At 44.4% G+C, this 19,920-nt stretch overlaps 1 protein-coding gene across 10 annotated transcripts in view; it reads left to right on the top strand.

Moving 5' to 3' along the window:
• Window positions 1-19,920, top strand: part of ZNF827 (zinc finger protein 827) — a 170,262-nt gene that overhangs the window by 102,120 nt on the left and 48,222 nt on the right. For all 10 annotated transcript variants that reach the window (XM_032464360.1, XM_032464404.1, XM_032464355.1 and 7 more), the window contains one exon: window positions 7,467-7,570. In XM_032464360.1, the coding sequence (XP_032320251.1) occupies window positions 7,467-7,570 (104 nt within the window). The remainder of the gene's footprint in view (window positions 1-7,466; window positions 7,571-19,920) is intronic.

The following is a 19,920-nucleotide window of genomic DNA, read 5'->3' as shown; positions in this document are numbered from 1 at the left end:
GTCGCCTGTCTCTGCTTGAGGCTTTTGGAGGCATGGAAGATTGTTTTCTCAAATAGTGCTTCCTGCTCACTTCAAAATGCTAATGCCGTGCGTCACTCCTGGGGTTGGTCTCAAGGTCTATGTGATTCAGAGGTCAGAGTTTTAAAATACCAGTACAATGGTTGTAGATACATCTATGAAATCTCAGTTCTTAAAAAAAAAAAAAATGATATATCAGTACAGAAAGCTAGTATTTCAATGACCTGACTTGAGAGCTGGGGCTGAGTAGAGATTGAGGCTGCCCTGTTACCAGGAGAGAGAGAGACTGCTGTCTGATGAGGTGGCCCTCGGGCTGGGGTCCGCTGGGAAGCGGGTAGCAACTGGAGAGAAAAAACATTGCCTCCCAGAAGTTTTCCAGCCCAGAAAGGGGCTTCTGGCTCCCCTTTTGCAATATATAGCTTCTCAGAAATATCTGTCAGATCATTTGTTCTTAAAATTTCCTTAAAATAAAACAAAAATGAAATAAAATGAACCCACATCCTTTTGGACATATTTTATCTAGCTCTTGGGAAAAAAATCCTGTTACGGAAGCCCTGTTATGTGATGTGATACCCAGCAGAATAGATAATTAAGTGCTTTTTTTTTTTGAAAATACATCATCTTTTTTTATTCATTAATGAAAATTTGGTCTCTGTGCAGATTGAAGTCAGAATATCACTTCAGGATGATTTACCCAAAACTGTCATATTTAATAGAATTTCACTTTACCCTGAAATTATGTAGATCCTTATGGATTCAGAGTAAAAATTCATTGCAGAGCCAAGTCTTTTTTTCTTGTTCAATCTTTCTTTTCTATGTGCCATCCCCAAGTTCAGTCTGAAGAGTTATTACTGTCTTTTAAAAAGAAAAAAAAAATGTCTTCTCTGTTGCTTCTTTAAAATTACAGTGTCCTGGGGTCAGGTATAGCCCAGTGGTAGAGCATGTGCTCAGCATGCATGAGGTCATGGGTTCAATCCCTAGTACCTCTGTTAAAAAAATTTTTTTTAAATAAAATTATAGCATCATTACTAAGCATAAAGTTTTTTTCTTAACTTCCTCTTCCATATGCTGTATCCACCTTTTCCTTTTCCTTTTTCATGTTCTACTTTGCTATTGCCATCCTAATGAGAATTCCCGTTAACGCATGGGTTTCAGCGGTGGCCCATGGGGAGGGGTGGTTTTTAAGTAGATGGGCCTTTTATTCTGCACGGAGCCAAGCTCCCTGTTGGCACTCAGATGTTAAAGGTGGAAATATTGGTGCCACAATCAGCACTTAGCAAAATGTATCACTATTTAGAGCTGTAATCTTTTATGGACTGTTTTATTATTTATTGTAAATCTTTTCTTTTTGCAGCCCCGTGCTGTTGACTGTGCAGCCCATGCCATCTAATGCCTGGAATTGTCTGGTCACAGTGACAGCGGGCCCTCTCCTATTTTCACCCTGAGATTTTCCGCAGGAGAAAAAAAAAATCAAAATACACATTCATTGTTCATTTCATTTTGATCCAAAAAAGAAACTTGAATAGATCAAGATTTTGTCTTTTCTAAGTCACAAAAGGCAGGAAAAGAACTGAGGAGTTGGGTATTTCTGAGTGTACACCAGCAGTTTCCAGATGCTGCTTCTGAGTAATTACTGAGTATTTATCCGAATTAGCTGAGTCTTCCAGGGGGCCTGTTGTTGTGCAGGGCCGGAGGGGGTGTGTTGTGGCCAGTGGGGATTTTGGTAAGTGAGAATGAATGACGGTGCCGTCCCCCGTTAGCTGTTAGTCAACCTGCTGCTCTGCCAACTTTTTACCAGAAATATTAACCAGAAATAATCATTTTGGGGAGCAGATTTGGCCTTTTCCACTTGCTAACCTCTCTTTCCAATGGAGGGGCTTTTTCACAGTAAAATGACTAAATGGAGGCAGTTGGAGAGTCAGGAAGTGAGAACAAACCTTGTGGCATTCACGGGGGGTTCCTACTCTGCAAGAGTCGGTAACCACCTAAGTTGTCAGTCAGAGGATGGCACAGATGTACTTCAGAGTTGAGTATGTAGTTAAGCCTGCATTTCATTTACCATTTTCCTCCCTGAAAAGTGCAGACAGGGTTCATCCTGCATTGGCCACCTCCTGGGCCTCCCCTCCCCACCACCCTCTCCCGGTCCCTGCAGCCTGGCTGAGGGGGCAATTTGTCCCCTGCAGAGCAGATGGGCTTTTGCACTTAACAGACCCTGTGAGGCCCAGGAGAAGGAGAGGGGCTGTGGGACTACCATCTCAGCATTCTCAGAATGACACTGCCCAGTGCTGAGTTACAAGTGCGGGGACATCCGTCCTCAGAACACGGGCCGAGAGTTGAAGATGACCACGGTTGTTGGAGATCTGATCCCACTCAGTAAGCACATGCTATACAGGGCATGCTCCAAGTTTGGTTCCCCCTTCCTTCTCCTCTTCTGAGACCTGGATGCCAGTCTAGGCGGCTGAAAGATTAATATGCTGATGTCTTGTAGCCATAGTGCCACCGTGGGCTTCATCTCTGTGCGGAGATAGAGGTTTCCGAACACCTGATGACCTGGTTAGCTTACCCTTTCCTCTCTATTTAGGCTTAATCACAGAGATGAGCTTGCCCGGAGAAGCAGGGGTTTCAGCCAGTGGAGAATGTTAAGGATTGCAAACTGATCCGGCTTGGGTTGTGGAAGTTTTAGAAAGTCAGGGAGTATTTTAACTCCTAGAGAGAAGTAAAGACTGAAATCATTTTCACTTGTTCTATTTCTCAATGGAAAAAGCCTTCTTTGGTTACCTAGGATCCTGCGTATGGAAACTGTGCTCCCTTCCTCTGTCTCTTCCTTCTGTTCTGTCGGTTTCAAGGAGGATCTGTGATTCTGTGTTGTCCATGAGTTCCCCAGATGTCAGGAGACCAAACAGAAGGCAGTGTAGCTTAGCTTAATGGGCAGGGGTGCAGAATGTGATGCCAACAGGCTTGGGTTCAGATCCTGTCTCAGCCCACAGGCAGGGGCAACTCCTTCTCTGTACTTCAGTTTCTTCATCTGTAAAATACAGATGATGGTAATAATGGTCTCCACCCTATGGAGGGTTCTTGGGAGGATCCAATGAAGTTAATGCACACAAAGTACTTTAGAGCAGTGCCAGGTACTTGGCAAGCAGTATATGCGTCAGTTGCTGCTTTTTTATTGAGCATGTACTACGTACTAAGAACTTTAACCTAAAATATCTTACTTAACCCTTTACAGCTCCCCAGTAAAGATGGTATTTTAAAACCTCTTTTCCAGTGATGGAACTGAGAGGTTGTGGACAAAGAGCACTTCACCGTGAAGTGGGCAATACGGAATTCAGACTCAGATCCCTCTGATTCCAAGCTCAGCACTAACCCACAGCACTTCCACCTCCAGGCGTGAGTGGAGACGAATGCAGAGCATTGCATGTTTGGCCTGAGACTGAGGCTCTGTTAACCTAGTACCTTCTCTTTATAGATGAGATCTTAAACCAGGCGTAAGCTGCCTTGACTTGTCAGAGTTTCTCTATCAGTTCTTTGCTCCAAACATTGCCAGTCCTTTTGTGCATTTTTAGCATCCAGCCTGACTCCCATCTAATTCTCTGCTCCCTCAGGAGAAATCTTTTCTTTTCTATACAGAATAAAGTTGGCCTCCAGTGTAGACAGTTACTTGGGAATGTTGTTGCCTTCGGTGACTGTGTCCCTTTCAAGTCAGTTTTATCTGAGGGGCTGGGTGGTAAGAGAGCTTCACTTCCTGCATCAGTGGAAATCTGTTGAAGAGAACATGTGTGAAGATGCAGAGCTTGCCCGTTTCCACTTCTTAGCAAAACCGAGGGTGCCCTTCCCAGCAGCAGCGTGGCGGCCTCTGCCCGGTTCTCCTGGACGCCATAGGGTTGGTTTGAAATGTACCTGTGGTCTTTACCTGCTCTATTTTTTTTTTTTAACTGAAATACAGTCGGTTTACAATGTTGTATTCATTTCTGGGGCACAGCATAGTTATTCAGATATATATATATATATATATTCCTTTTCAGATTCTTTTCCATTATAGGCTATTACAAGGTATTGAGTATAGCTCCCTGTGCTATACAGTAGGACCTTGATGTTTATCTATTTTATATACAGTAGTTAGTATCTGCATATCCCGAACTCCCAGTTTATCCCTCCCCACCCTCTTTCCTCCCCTGGTAACCAGAAGTTTGTTTTCTATGTCTGTGAGTCTGTTTCTGTTTTGTAATAAGTTCATCTGTACTGTTTTGGGGTTTTTTTGTTTGTTTGTTTCCCCATTTAAGTGACATCACACGGTCTTTTTTTGTTCTTTTTCTGGCATACTTCACTTAGTATGACAATGTCCAGCTCCATCCATGTTGCTGCAAGTCCTGCCCTATTTCTTAGACTGTTTTTCAGTCTGCATGTGTCGCTGCTGCTTTGCAGGGTTGGCCACCAGAGTCATCATGTCCCGTATGGACTGCTGCTCTGGCCGCCTGCCTTGTGTTCTTCGGCCTGCCCAGCAGGACCTCCTGAAAGTGAACTCGTATTCTGTGCTCCCTTACTTAAAGCACTGCAGGGCTTCCCAGTATTGTCAGGACGAAGCCGTGATCTCTGCGTGCCATGAGCCTGCCCCGCCCGCCGCTTCAGCCTCATCCCCCCCCCACCACCCGCAGACTGGCTGTGTTCTCACGCTCTGCAGGGGACAGTTCTCCCAGCCCCCGGGAACCCTGACAACCCTACTCCCCACTCAGGTCTCAGCTCAGTTGTGGCTTCTGCAGGAAAAGCTGGCCTTCCAGGCCAGGCCAGACCCCCAGCTATAACCCCATGCCCCTCTCTTCCACAGCATTAGTCTAGTCTTTGAACCCCCCCGACATTTGCCACTGTAACCAACGTTGCTGAGTTATGTTTCCAGTGTCTGGCGCATCCAGGCACTCACCAAGTGCTACTGTGAAGCTGAGGGAATGAGGGCACTGCGCACCTTTCTCTGTGGCAAGAAAGGTGGTATTTCTAGGTACCCGTATGGGGCCCCTCTTGGGACTCTTGTCGTCCCCAAAGGGAAGAATCCACATTTCAGACCAAACAGTTCCATGAGCTCTCATATTCCAGGGTGATTCCAGGATAACCGAAGACCTATCGCCTGACCTTTGTTTACCCTGTGCCCTTGGGCCAACCTGTGGTACTTCCCATGTGAACTGTCCACTCAGACCTCAGGATGTCGCCGTCACCTTGTATAGACACTTCAGGGCTCAGGAGGTGGGAATTGCGAAATCTGACGCTCTGGGTCCAACCAGCAATCCTCCAAGGTCTCTACTTCCTTAAAGGTTCTTTGATTCTAAACAGTTTTCTTTGTGGAAGAGTTGGAAATTAACCTAACTTGCCCCAGCAGTCAACTGACACTTCCAAATCAGAGCGACCTTTCCTTCATGCATTTTATGCAAGGAAACTACACTTTTTGTCAGCTTACGAGGAAAGGGTGATTAATGCATGTTCCCTTTTGGCCTAGACCGAGATACAGATTAAAAATAGCTTGCCTTTGGTGAGCACTTGCTGTTTGCCAGACACAGCGAAGAGAGTGCTACATGGACTAGCAACTCAGCCCTCCCAGGGATGCAACCATCATCCCATTAAACAGACAAGAAACAAAGGCTCAGAAAAGTCAAATGATTTGTGCAAGATCACACAGCCGTAAGTGGCAGAGCTGGTATTTGAACCTAGAACTGCCCACCCTCCCGTGCACGCTCTTAGCCCCCACGCTGCCTGGCCTCGTCCTCTCATGGGACTTGTGTCAGTTTCAGGTTGGGAGAAGTTTGGTGCAAAATGACACGTCTTCCAGTCTCCATCACCTGCTAGCCTGTGGCCGGTTCACTATTATAGCCTATTTAAATTGTTCTATGCTTAAGATATAAATAAAAAGCATGCCACACAAAGTTGCATTAAATCTAGCCTAACAGCTAAATGAAACTGTATTAATCATGTGTTTTACTTAAAAAAAAAAAAAAGACACGTCCTCCATTTTATCGCAGTATTTTCTTTTTAGCATTTAATAACAGTGATAGCCTTGCGGCATGTTTAAAAAGCATTACCTGTCATGGAGTCATAGGCTTGCGTGCCCTCAGGTCTGTTCCTTCCCCTGATCCGTCGTTTTGCAGGAGCTGATCCCTGCTGGCTGCGTGGCCCTGACTTCTAGGCAGGTTCAGCCAATCAGAGCCTTTGATGGGGTGGGGGGCGGGGCTTCAGAAAGAGCTGGAGTATTTCCCTCCCTCTCTGTCTCCTGCAGCGGCTGCACCTCCCTGGTTCCAGCTGCCCCCTGGGCAGGCTCACCATGCCTCCAGCTCCCACCGGGTGACCCCAGCCCTGGGCTCCGTTTAACTCTTTCTTTTGTCCCTCCAGCCTCAGGGTGGTGGTGGCTTCTTGCTCCTCCTGTTTCTGAGCTGCACTACTGCCCCCTATGAACCTTCCACCACCTGTGTACCCAGGTCCCTCAGTGATGCTTTCTCTGTTGTAAACAAATTCGGCTTTCAGTTCTCCATGCTGGACTCTGCTGTCTACTCCAGTATGTGGTCGCAATACTTACAGTTTACTTGAGAGGCACGGGAAGATGAATGCTGTGATTGCGTTAAAACCCTCTGATTAAAAGCATCCAAAGCATTTATGTTCACTGTGGCTGTGGTATTAGAGGAAAACCCTGGTTGGGTGTCGGGTGTCCCTGGTTCTAGTTCTAGCTAAGTCACCAGGGGAGCTTAGAATCACTCAAGTCAGAGCCTTGGTTTCTTGGAAAATGGAGATGCTCCCCAGGGTTCTTCCTGGCAGCCCCATTCACTGGCTCTAACTCCTTCCAAACCAAGGCAGTTGTAGGATGCAGACTCAGCTTCCATGGGGACCAGCAAGCTGTCTCCTTCAGTGCAGTGGTCCCTGACTCCAGCTGTCTGCCCTTCTGAGGCATGCCCTTGGTCCTTGAGGGATCAGGTGACAGAATGTGGGTGAGCCGGAGCACATCTGTCCCCACTCTGGAAATAACCTCAAACAGACCTCTTTGATCTGACTCAGGTGGTTGGTCTCCATCTGGGCGCACAACACACTCATAGAACATACAGTGCAGGAGGAAGATACACTTCTCAGCTCTCCTGACTGTGGGTTTAACAATGTTTCAAACATGATGTTTCATATATATTCACTTTAAATATAAAACCAATAGGTAGAATCTACAGACGGCACTTATCTGCTATGATACATTTTCTTTCTCCATTTTAAGGATAGTCCTCTTACATTCTGTAAACACCATTTTTAAAAGATTCTTTATGGTGCGCGTGCACACGTGCTTGCACTCACGCGCACGTATGCACTCGTGTACGCGTGTCTGTGTGTGTCTGTGTCTGTGTGTGTGTCTGTGTATCGGGGACCAGATGCTCTGGGTATCTTAAATAACATTGATTTACTAAACTTCCCTCCTCCTCTCCCACCCCCAGCCCTTTTTTTTCAGAAGATACATGTAGACAATCACCATTCACCTTCAATTCAAAAGACCTGCTGCCCAGTGAACCTGTGCTTCACGGAAGAATATCAGCTCCAGGTATGGAAACATTGTTGATTTTGCTTCTACTGCTGGTTGCTTAAAAATTGCTTTCCTGAAACATGTGGGTTTTCAGATACTTTCAGTTTGTAGGTAGAAGTTATTCGTAGGAAGCTTGGATTTTGACGGGAGGGAGAAACTCAATTTAAATAGCCACAGAAGTTGGTTAAAATCAAATGCAGACGATCGTAAAGCTCTTCTTCTTTGCTGCAGGAGCCTGTCATCCTCTCCCCGCTGATGTTTCATTTGTAAAGTGAATTCCTTTGAAATAGCGAAGTGTATCCTAGACATAATTTGCTTTCCACATTGTCAGTATTTCAGGCAGGCAGCCAGGAGGATAGAAGGGAACAGTGGCGGGGATGCTGATCACAGGCAGGGAAGGTCATAACCCTGGTAGGGTGTGGGCCACCCCAGAGGCCACTTCGGTTTCCATGGGAGCAACACAGCTTGTGAAGACAGCCTTGCCACCCAGGTCTCACCTCTCTTCTTAGTCAGAGGATCTGCATAGAGCCATCCACCACTCCCTGTTGACATCTCAGCATCACTGCACAATTTCTTCTCCACGCCTCCTTTTTCATGGCTCTTTACTGAGCCAAAAGGAAGATGTGCTTGCTGTCCCCTGACCCACAGCGTGGCCGTCCCCCAGGGCGTTCTCAGAGTTATCCTGAAATGTGAACATTTGAGAACCCCTGCCCTGGAGCTCCCCACCCCAACCCCAGTACCCATTCAGCAGCCACTTCCAGCTCTTAGCCACTGAGAGAATTTCAGAAGCTTTTGGTGGCTCACACCCATTCATTCGCCCAGGAGAGAACAAGGCCACGTGTGTGCAGGAGGGGCTCACAGCAGGGTAGTTGGCTGGGAGTTTCCACAAGAATAAAGTCCAAGTGTCCCCCTCACACAGAAGGAGCTCGGTGTCAGAGGCACAGATGGTTGGAGAGCTGAGCATTTTGCGATTCAGAAAGGGCCAGCGAGCATCTTCAGAAATACTGGCTTGGGGGATCACAGGTCGTTGGAAGCGGTTTGTGACAGACCATGGGGGAAAAAGCCATTCTTGGTCGTCCTTTAGTCTTGTGATGTCAGATCCATTTCTTCTCATCTCCAAAGAACCCTGGTACCTGCACGCTTGTTAGCCTTGCAGGGCTTTTCTGTTCAAATACCATAAATAACATGCTTACACAAAAACACGTTACATAATACCTGGTTCTAGGGGTGGAAAGAAATTCTGCTTAGTTGATGTCTTCATTCTCAAACAGGGGCTATTTGAACTCCTGTTTACTTCCCACAGTGTCATTTTGAATAGCCATCTCCCCGGTCCCTAAATTATCACCCTGCTGTTAAGTTGATGGATTGTGACTTTCTAATGTCAAAATAACTGCCTAGGAATTGCCTGTCAGAGTGCTGTGACCCATCCAGCCAGCATCCTGTGATGTATCTACAAACCTTGCATCGTTGGCTTAATGTTTGGCCTGGCTATATTTTAAGAAGGGTTTATTGGTCAAGTGACAACGTGACCTCAAAGAGTGATATGTTTAACTGTGTGTCTTGTGTCGGGGGTGGTGGAGGCGGGGGCGGGGGGGGCTTCCTGTGATTTCCTTGACAGACCTTTATTACAAAGTCGATCAACTCACACTTAAAAAGTTAACTCTTATTTGAGGGCTCGGGAGTCAGCATCCCTGAGACTTTTTTAAATGTAAACCCGTCATTCTAAGGGCTAATCAACCTCTGTTCCTGAAGAAGCCTTTCTTTAGGCAGAAGATAAACAAAATGACTATATTTAAATTTTGCCAAAATAGACAACTCAAAGGGGACTTTTAAAAAGTAAGGTTGAAAATGCTTTAAAAATGGAGTTAAAATTAGAAAAATTAGAAGCAGTAAGGACAACCTTGCAATCACAGAGTTCTTGTAATCTGAAGATATGTTTTGTAAGGAAGCTCTTGATGACTTGGACTAATTGTGGAGAAGATCAGTCTGAATTGACGAAAGATTACAGTGGGGAGACTTTTCGAGAAAACATGTCTTTGACGTCTGGACAGTGATAAACAGCCTTCGTATACCGTCTACCGTATCTTCCCAATCCCTTCTGAAAATTCTGAAATCTAGCCACAATGTTTTGAATAGGTGACTTGGTGGCAGGACCTAGTGGGAGGCTATTTATAGCCTTTATGCCAAGGGTGAAGTTCATACATTATGTTGCAGAAGTATCAACGTGCTTGATTATGAAGGCCCATTGGAGTGTTATATAAAGCACATCTTATGTACCGTATTATCATCCTGAAATAAAAAACAGTATGAATCCCAAAATATATCAAGCCCCAGGGGTCTCCCATACATACTGTGGACCTACGTTTATTCCCGGACTCTGCTAAATGCAGTGCTGGGAACAAAGAAATCTTAAAGCTCCAGTGAAAGATCTTAAGAGTCTATGGTGTAAGAGTCATGAATCCCTATGGAAAATTTCGGGAGACCAAGTGAGCAGCAGGTTTCTGAATCGTTGGAGATGTGGCAAGAATGAGTTGCCCAGTGGGGGCTGCATCGTTAATAGGGCCGGAGTTTGAGAGAAAAGGAGGAGGGGGTGGGACAGGCGGACCGAGTCTAGCTGACCTGTCCGAGAGACGGGTTAGCTTTGCTACAAGCAGGTAGAATTTGGAAACAGTGGTGGCCGTGCAGAAATGGGGAAACCAGGAAGGAGACAGCTGGTTTTAGTGACTAGGCCAAATATAATTTGTTGTTAGTATAGAAATAAAAGCCTCAGCATCCTTAGAAATCTTCTCTTGGCTAATTTAAATGTCACCATTAAAATATGATTTCTATTCTTTATTTACTTAGCAAACTTCATCTTGCCACAGATCATGCAAAGATAAACATCAGCCTCGAGAATGATTTCAAATTCCTTATTACTGGAGACCATAATTAGTGAGGTTTAATGAGTTCCAATCCAAGAAGTCCCTTGCAAATGCTGAAAACCCACAGCATTAGTTCAACAGTATATATTGGTATATATTTATATACCACTCTCAATGGGATAAACCTCTTCCAGACACCTTTGGAGTGAGACCCAGGGGCAGGGGAGGGCACCACATGAGAGTAACACGTAAGGCCTGGCGGCTCCGGGCCCCAGGGATCCAGGCAGTGGGTTGTGATTGTGTGTCAGGCCCTTGGAGGACGAAGCAAGTGGTGTGGGAGAGAGCAAAGTGGGGAGAGGTGGGCGCACTACGGATCGTGGAGAAATTGAGAATAGCACAGTTAACTAGGCATTTGCCTTGGGCAGATGGTATCTGAGACACACAGCTGCCACCATCCCGGAGGAACAGAATAAACACAGGGCTTCACGGCGTCCTGGCTCGCCTTGTGGCCACTATTTCTAGACTGACTTGCCTGTGAACCACAGAATGCTCACGAGCCAACACCTAACATTTTTACTTGCTGCGAATGTCTTCGACAGAGGTAGCACCAAGAATCCTGAATAAAACAATGAGTTGAAAGCTGCTATCACCTTCTGCTGGAGAGATGTGAGGACAGAGTATCCTGAAAGCCGTGAACAGATTACTGAGAGCATCCAGGGTGGTGCCGGGGCGGATGGTGATTTTACAAGAGAAATCAAAGAGCTTTCCTATGACGGGGGAGACAGAAATTACAGACCGTGTATAATTTAATGTATTTGTCTAATTTATAGCCGTCTCATTTTGTAATAAAGTCACACTCTTAGAAGGAAGATTCTGAGATCAGGTGTTTTTCAGGGCATGGAGGAGGGCGGCTCTGTGGGAGGAGGAGACCCATTACCTTTGTATCTGTGGCTATTGGTGTTTTCCCATCGTCTTCCCAGAGCAAAGGCTGTTAAGAGAAGGATTTACGTCTGGGCACTGCTTTTAAGCAATGTAGCGCTTCAGTTCTGTTTTATTATGATTTTGAAGTCACAGTATGTTTGCTCTGTATTAAGCCAAAAAAACAAAAACACAACCAGAGCGGGTGTGAAGGAAAATGTGGGTCTCCGTGGAATTCTCTTGCAGTGTTTGGAGTCACCGAAGCTTCCGTTTGTTATTTCAGATGGAGCTTAGAGTTAGGCAGTATAAAACATCTCAGCAATTGTGTTTGTAAATCCCTACCCCCAGTATTTGCTAACTTCCCTTGAAACAAAAAGAAACTCTTTTTGTTATTATTTGTAACCCACAAACAAGAAGTAAAGAACACGGGCAAATTGTAGTTCTTTTCAAGACTTGATATGCCAGTCAGGTTTGATGTTAAATGAAAAGGCTGGCTTGGAATGGTCTACCTTGTCCCCAGGCCAGTTCTTGATCCATTATTCTCTCTCTGTTCAGCCGATCAATCTAATTGAAGTCATACCAGCTCATAGACTTTTCTAAAATCTAAATAAATGGTGCCTAGCATCAGAGTACCACCTGCAACTCACCCTTGGCCCCCCATGCTGCTGGCCAGCTGCGAAGGACCTCTCTCTAGCATGGGTTCAGAAGGTGTGCATGTCACCTTTCTTCCTGTTAAGACTTGCCAACTCACATCTCAAGAGAGAGACATACCAAGCTTTCCTGGATTCCAGCAAAGTGTTTTTCTCAATCCTTTTTCAAACACAGCAGATTCTTTTAAAATGCAGACTAAGTCATATAAACAGGAGAACGTTGGGTGTTGTTGGTGTGTGTCATGTTGTGGCTTAGGCTTCTTTTGGATTAACCACATTCATTCTGGACAGAGGAGGAAGGTAATCGTTATCCAGAACCTGCCAGGTGGTCAGACCCGGGATCTGTGTCATCACATTTAATTTTGAAAACAAACCATGGAGACACAGGAATTATGCTCAATCTTACAGGTTGGTTAAATGGAGATTCAGAGAGATTTAATACTCTTTTTTCAGTTTTACTGAGACATAATTGACATACAGCATTGTATTAGTTTCAAATGTACAGCCTAATGACATGAGACATACATGAATATATGGAAGTGATTACCACAATAAATCTAGTTAACATCCATCACCTCACATAGTTACAAACGTTTGTTTCTTGTGACTGAGAACCTTTAAGGTCTACTCTCTTAGCAACTTTTAAATATGCAATACAGTTTTGTTAACTATAGTCACCATACTGTACATTACATCCCCCAGAACTTATTTATTTCATAACTGGAAGTCCGCATCTTTTGTGGAGAGATTTACAGGCAGACCTCAGAGATATCCCAGACCACCACGATAAAGTGAGTATCACCACGAAGCGAGTCACACAAACTTTTTGGTTTCTCGGTGCATATAAAAGTTATGTTTACACTATACTGTAGTCTCTTCAGTGTGCAACAGCATTATGTCTAAAAAAAAAGTACATACCTTAATTTAAAAATACTTCATTGCTTAAAAGTACACATCATCTGGCAGCACATGATTGCCTCAAACCTTCAATTTGTATTTAAAAAATGCAGTATCTGCGAAGTACAATAAGGCGAGATATGCCTGTAATAATTTGTTTAAAATTATCCAGTTGGTGAGTGGCAGCCCGGGAATTCAAACCCGGAGCTGCACAGTTCATTTTATCTCTTTCTACCCCATTACGCTGCCTCTGAAGTCAGATGATGTGTCCCCAACAGTGAGCAAAGGAGCACATCTCTCCAGTGTACCCCTCGTTGGCATTTGAAATACTACTGGTGGATTACCCTCGTATAGTTAGGAATAAAAAACAGTCCTCTAAATAAGGTATTTCAAAGCAGTTACAGGACAGGGGTGGACTGGTTATTACTATAATTCTAATTGTGTCCTCTTCCAATCCTTTTCTTTCTTCTTCTCATACTTTGGTATCTGGTAAATCATAGTCACTTGGAATGTTTCTTTCAGTTGGAAAAGTTAAAGAGACAGTTAATGTTTCTTTTCAACAATTTTTAATGGATTGTCTGAGCTGGAGAAATAGTTTCACAGAACTGGGTAAAATCCTCCTGGTTAAATAAAACATGTAACCCTGAAGTGAGAGGTCTGGTCAGCAGTGCAAAAGAAAAAGTTCTCGACTGAGACTCAGGAGAACTCAGGTTTAGTCCTAGCCCAGTTTCCAGGAGAAAGAGAACAGAGAATCTTCAGGCTTCTTCCACCTTCCCTCTTTTTCAAAAGCTCTGCTGCCTGTAATGTCATTGTAACTTCAGCTCAAGTGACTATCTTCTTTGTGGAGCCAAAACTATGTGCTGGTACGGGGGGAAATCAGTCTAGCCTACTAGAAATTCTACCACCCCCACTAAAAGTTGAAGAAGGCACAAGTCTTCAAACATAATTTTTAAAGGACTCAGCATTTGGAGTGGCAGGGACTGGGGAGGGGACACAAGAAGGGCTTCTGGGAAGCGGGGATGGTACGTTTCTTGATCTGGCTGCTGGTTGAGTTTCACGCATGGGTAGTTTTGTGACAGTTCATCAAGCTGTGTACTTAACGACAATGTTTCTGTATCCATTAGGGCTAATTGGCTTACTCCCAAATGGGTGGGTCCGGATGCCACGTGGCCACCTCCAGGCCATCAATACGAGTGCCCCTTCGCTTTAGAGACTATGAAAGTCATGATGATGATGGCAGTCTTTCCATCAGACAACTTTTAATTTATAGGAACACTTCCATTTGTGGTGCAAACATACTGCCCTGAACTGAATGACATGTCGGTGGAGCTATCTGCTTCCTGTTGTGTTTCAAATTGGGAGACTCTTCTGCATGGCTTGTAGCATTTCTCTGATGAACTTGCAGTAGATGAGCTGTGTCGTCTGTCCAGCCATTTACGAGAGGGAGAAGTTTTCATTATTCTTTTCTTCCTGATCCAGATAATGTTATTTGAAGCTAAAAATGATGTGTTCTTAACTAGCCCCACTGGTCCCTCACCAGCCTCGTTTGGTCTTAGCGGGTAGGTAGCTTCCAAAGGGGAGCTATTGACTCCGTTAAAAATTCTTTGCAGGGAAAGGTCTTGGTTTAAGCCCTGACAGCTTTGTGTCCAAACTAGTCCTTCTCAAATATATAACTGATCAGGTCTCTGCAGACCAGCAGCTGTGGGCTCACACACCAAAGTGGCAGGCACGCTTTTTTAAATTCTCCAAAAGGAGAAATTTCTACCCAGTTTAGGTGCCCCGCCTGAGCTATCTATGGAAAGCCACAAAGACGGAGGGGAAAAAAAAACTGTAGCTGTTTGGCCAAGCCCCTTTATCTCTGCCCAGATGGCCCCAGGGTTGAGTCACTTGGTACTGAAGATAGTCATCAATGCTTTCATGTTTGTGCTTGGCGGGAAATGATACCATCCAAAAGCCCCTTTAAAAACCCGGATTGAGGACTCGGTTTCTCAGGTACAGGTTACCCCTCCTGGGGCTGCAGCTACTTTGGCCCCAGCCAGGCATCTTCCTGTCGGCAGAGTGTAAAATTTTCTGCACGCCCTTTATAAGGCCTCTGCCATGCCCGTGGTTGTGTTTTTACTTTTGCAAAGACTACTGAGATGCCTGGAAAATGAATAGTGCTATAAAAGTTCAAATTCTTGAGTCTGTGTCATGGGCGATGGAGAGTATTTGTTGACAGATTGCCACGTGGTGACCCTGGCTTCAGTCTGGGCCTGGCTAATTCCATCTACAAGGCCTTTTCTCTATATACAATGCATTCCTCCATGCCTTTGCTATCAAAAATACATATTCTCATTTCGTGCAATTTCTTCTTTGTGCTTATTTCTTTTCAGGGCAGCAGCTGCCCTCCGGTCACCAGGGTGGAAAAAAAGAAAAGTCATCCTGCTTGCAAACTAGAACATCTCTCTTTCAGATCCATTCCGTATTCCCATATGTAGGCCAAACGGGGACCTCCGCGTGGAGAGAGAGACACCCCACCCCTCGTCACACCGTGGCCCTTTTTCAATGTAGTTGTTGGAATGACAGTCAGTCAGGGGCTGTTCCCCCCCATGCAGTGTGTTTCCTTTAGCAAAGTACTTATCATTTCTGTTCTCAGCTTGCCGTCCAGAAAGGATGGGCAGGCTTTGCCTTTGCTTCATGAGATCCTGGGTTCCCCGCATCCTCCGCTGGAGTTCTGTTGAGATGCCCCACACAGGGGTCTGTCCAGCTCTCTAAAGTCAACAAGTCCCAAATTAAATGTCTCATTTCCCCCACCTCCCACTGTCTCCAGACTTCTCCCCAAATAATTAAAACTGATGAGAACCCTCTTCTCTACCTTTTCTTTCCTAGCTTAGTGAATAGCAGCACCATCGTGGCACAGACCGTCAGGCTGGATGCCTTTTGTTTGGGTTTCTCCAGAAGTCGATCCCAAGACAAAGATTTGTGCGAGTCTTTTTTTTTTTTTCCTAGGAAACAAGATCAAGAAACACTGGGAGAGGGACGGGGAAGCGAACTGAGGAAAGGAAGGCAGCCAATAAAGGGTTCCTTATCAAACAGGTTGCCTACTGGACAAATGGAGAGCAGTGTCACTGGGGAGCTCTGGGAAGCAATGGAGGACACACATCTCAGGGTTCTCTGCCCACCGGGGTGAGAGCGCTGGAGTGCAAGCTGCTCCCAGGACAGTCAATTCCCCAGCACCCTAGTCTTACCAACCAGGTGGGCAAAGCGGGCTCCTGTGGCCAGAGAGCCCTTGGCAAATGTGTGCAGTTGCTGGCAGTGGGAAGACAGGCACTGAAGTCGTGGAGGCAAGCTGATGGTGAAGAGGGGAGGCGGGAAGGACAGTATGGCTGCACCTTCTTCACTGTCACTCCTTCCTCGCCCTCCACGTGTGCCCAGTTCCCGTGCATTCCTGCACTGGTTCTTCCTCTTGCATCTCTTCCAGGTGCATTTTATCCTTTTCATCCCAACTGCCAATGTCCTTATTCAGTCTCCATCAGTGGGCCTCTGGGTGACAACCGTGGTCTCTGGCTGGTCTTCTGTCTCCAGTGTCACCCCTGCCAGTCCCTTCTTTCCATCCTGGAGCCACGTTCTTTCTAGAAGGCAGATCTGATCATCTCCTTCTCTGTCCTGCCAGCTTCCTATTTTCCTCAGGATAAAGTCTCATTCCGACTGCTGGCACCTGAAGTCTTCCCAATCGGCTTTTTTTTTCTTTTTAAGTCTCTGCATTCTTTGGAAATCATTCCCTTCCACTCCCAAACTGGACTAGGTGTCACTTCCTTTGATCTCCTTGGATATTTAGAATGTCCTGTTTAAGCATCCACCTTCTCCCTTAGCAGTAAACTCCTTGGTGGGCATCAGCTGACTCTTTGACCGTTGTATCTCCCAGAAGGTGGCCCCAAGTGTAGCTGCTCATCAATCTTGTTGAAAAGCTACGTGGTTTGTCAAACCAGTGATACATGCTCTCAAGAGAGATCTGATAAAACTCTGACTGTGACACAGAGCGGTTCTTGATTGTAGGTTAAAATGGATCCCTTTATAAATAAAGTGTGTGAGAAAGCTTTTTTCAAAAATAGTTGTTCTGTCTAGCTAATGTGAGTGGCTGCCGGGACATAACCCTCTACTTAGAATTAAATGGTTAAACTCAACAGGAGAAAAATTTCAGGGCTATTGTGTTCTCTCTTTGCACCTTAGATAGAGATCTAATTGCCACTAGAGAAACTCGAGGGCAGCTTTTCTGAGGGCAGAGAGTGGAAGATAGAAGACCAAGAAGACTAGATGGTTTGACGAAGGCTAACACTTGGGTTCCCGGGAAACTCCAGTAACTGATTTTTGCGTGTAATAATAAAACTTCCCAGACGTAAAATTCCCTGTTACTAGTCTCATATTAAAAAGCTTGGGATTGTTTCAAATAGAATTGTTTTCCCATCCGTGAGCCAACTGTTTTATCCAGTGAGCTCCTCTTTTCATGTAAATTATTTTATTGAGAGACATTTGTTATATTTTGATCCAAATAGGGCAAAAGTTGACATCGGGATCTCTCATCAGTACTAATGGGAAACTATGTGAGGCAGATTTGAATTCAGGCCTGAAGCTCTGTGGAATTTGGGCAGCCCATGAAAGGGACATATCTTTTTCTTCTTGCAAGATACTGAACAATGATACCTGGCTTTCTCCCCTTGCTTGGGAATCATCCCACAGATTTTCTGACACTTCCTCAATTGTTTCTTACACCTGAGGAGAGAAACAATTTTCTACAGCTGTCAGGCTGCACACCTCCCGAGTCTCCCACATTTCTCCTCACCTCTGCACGGAGCAGCCAAGCTGGATGTGCCCACTGGCGCACAGCCGTTTCCGCCCTCAGCTGCCTGCTTTCTCCAGTGTTGCTGCACTCTGTCTCACCCCCATTGTTTCCTTCTCTTTTTCTGTTGTGAGCCATCGTGGGGCTTACAGGAGGCAAGACTTAAATACTCTACTAATCACATAAATAAGAAATGAATTCTCTAAGTTACAGAGAATTACAGCGCTCCCTGTTATTTTGTGAACTTGGACCCTGATGCGCCATTCTGAGAAGTCAGTCTCCAAATAGACTTGAGCAAGTAACACTAAGGTCTAGAGGGACAAGGGTATGCTTTCAGCATAAATATCTGAAAACAAATTAAATGTCCATAAGGTAAGAAACTGGTGAAATGAACCGTAGGACATTTGATGGAAAATGCCAGAGCGGTTAAAAAAAGGTGAAGGAGATCTTTGGGAATCTGTGTGAAAAGATGTCTTAAGATACATCATTAGATTTAAACAACAAAAAACTGGCTACTGACAACATAGGTGACATGATCCCATTTATATTTTTTAAAAAAGAGGTGGTGCATTTTCTATACACATAATATGCTTGTGTGTGCATAGATAATTTCTCCACAGATAAACTCCACAAATAGACTCTGAACAGTGACTCCCATGAGGAGTGAAAAGGGCTGGAATTGGGAGGAGAGGGGTAGTTAAGAGAGGGGTGTTCTTTCATTCTTCAGTTCATATCCTTTGTTCTGTTTTTGTTAATTAATTTTGTTAATTAATTTATATTACTTTTATAATTTTTTAGATACCTATGTGTTCAAATCACTTTTTTTTAGAATCTATCATTTACTCATATGATGATTTGGAGTGCTAATGAACAATCTCTAAACTGAGTGAACTACTGAAAATATTGATAAAGCAATGATGCTTAGCCATCTTCCTTTGGTGAGCCCTCCCAGCGAGATGCCAGCGTTAAATGAGTGTTTCACACAGTTCATGAAAATGTAAATCAGGTTGTAAATCCTCATGAGCGGTAAGACCCCATAGTTTGTAAAAATGCTTGCATACTGGGGGAAAATCAGGGAGGACCGATGTAGAAATGTTAACTCAGTGTTATTAAGATTTCAAGTGACTTTCACTTACATTTTATGGACTTCCATTTTCACAATAAGCATCCATTACTTTTATAATCATAAACATCATTGGAACAAAGGTAAAACTATCTTGTATGTTCTGGTAATGAATGCTTGACACCAGATCTCTCTAGAAGTTTTTCTCATGAGGATATGCCTGGTGCTTTGGACAAGGAGACCAACTTCAGCAGAACTTATGTGTGTCCATAGAAAAAAATGGCAGACCTACAAAAATGAATGGAGATATTCTCAGCTGGAAGAGATGAAAATGTTGGGAAAAAAATCTTATAAGGGATGTTTGGAAAGTGAAACCTATCTTAAGATATCAAAATACTTCAGATTAAGGGATGCTGTTCTCATATCTTGCACTCATTGGCACCTGCTGCTTTTACAATTTCCTCATCTTCTGTTACATGCACTTACGTGCACCCTTGGGTACCTTCCTTCTATCCAGGGCTTTCCAGTCAAAATGACTCATCCATCTGCAGAATCTAGTTTCCCTGCTGTAAGTAACCAGGAATGAGTCACTCAGATCAGTTGCTTTTCTTTCAACTTGAATGGAATTAGGTTCAGGGACGTTCAGTTGAAAGACTCAGAAATGGGTGGGTCCCAGGAACGGCAGTGGTGAGGTTATCAGGGAAGTCAGCTGTCTTATAGGAATGGGAAACAGGATGGAGAATCAGGTAGCCCAGAGGGGAATGACTTATTATAAAGGACAAAGTCCAAGCTCTAGCTGTCAGTCTTTGCCAGAGTGTGGAGGCAGGAATAAATTACGGATTTTAGGTAACCATTTTGTCTTAAAGGCGAGATGACTCATACAAATTACTTTTTTTACTCACTAATTTTGTATGTACTGTGTAGGTACTTGCCAAAAGCAAAGCAGGGGAAAATTTTACTCAGGGGGAAAAAAAATGTGTACTCTTGCAAATGCTTTTAACATGTAGGCATGCTTTCGGTATGTGAAAGTTCTTTTTGACGCTATTTTTGGCCAAATTGTTTTTCATTTTTATGAAAAATGTTAATTTTTAAAGCACTCCGGTCTATCTCCCAACTGTTACTTTTATCACTCGAAAATGTGGTATTTTAAAAATATCATCACT

This window comes from Camelus ferus, chromosome 2, assembly GCF_009834535.1.
Source record: "Camelus ferus isolate YT-003-E chromosome 2, BCGSAC_Cfer_1.0, whole genome shotgun sequence".
NCBI lineage: Eukaryota > Metazoa > Chordata > Mammalia > Artiodactyla > Camelidae > Camelus > Camelus ferus.
This window is presented reverse-complemented; position numbering and strand designations above follow the sequence as displayed.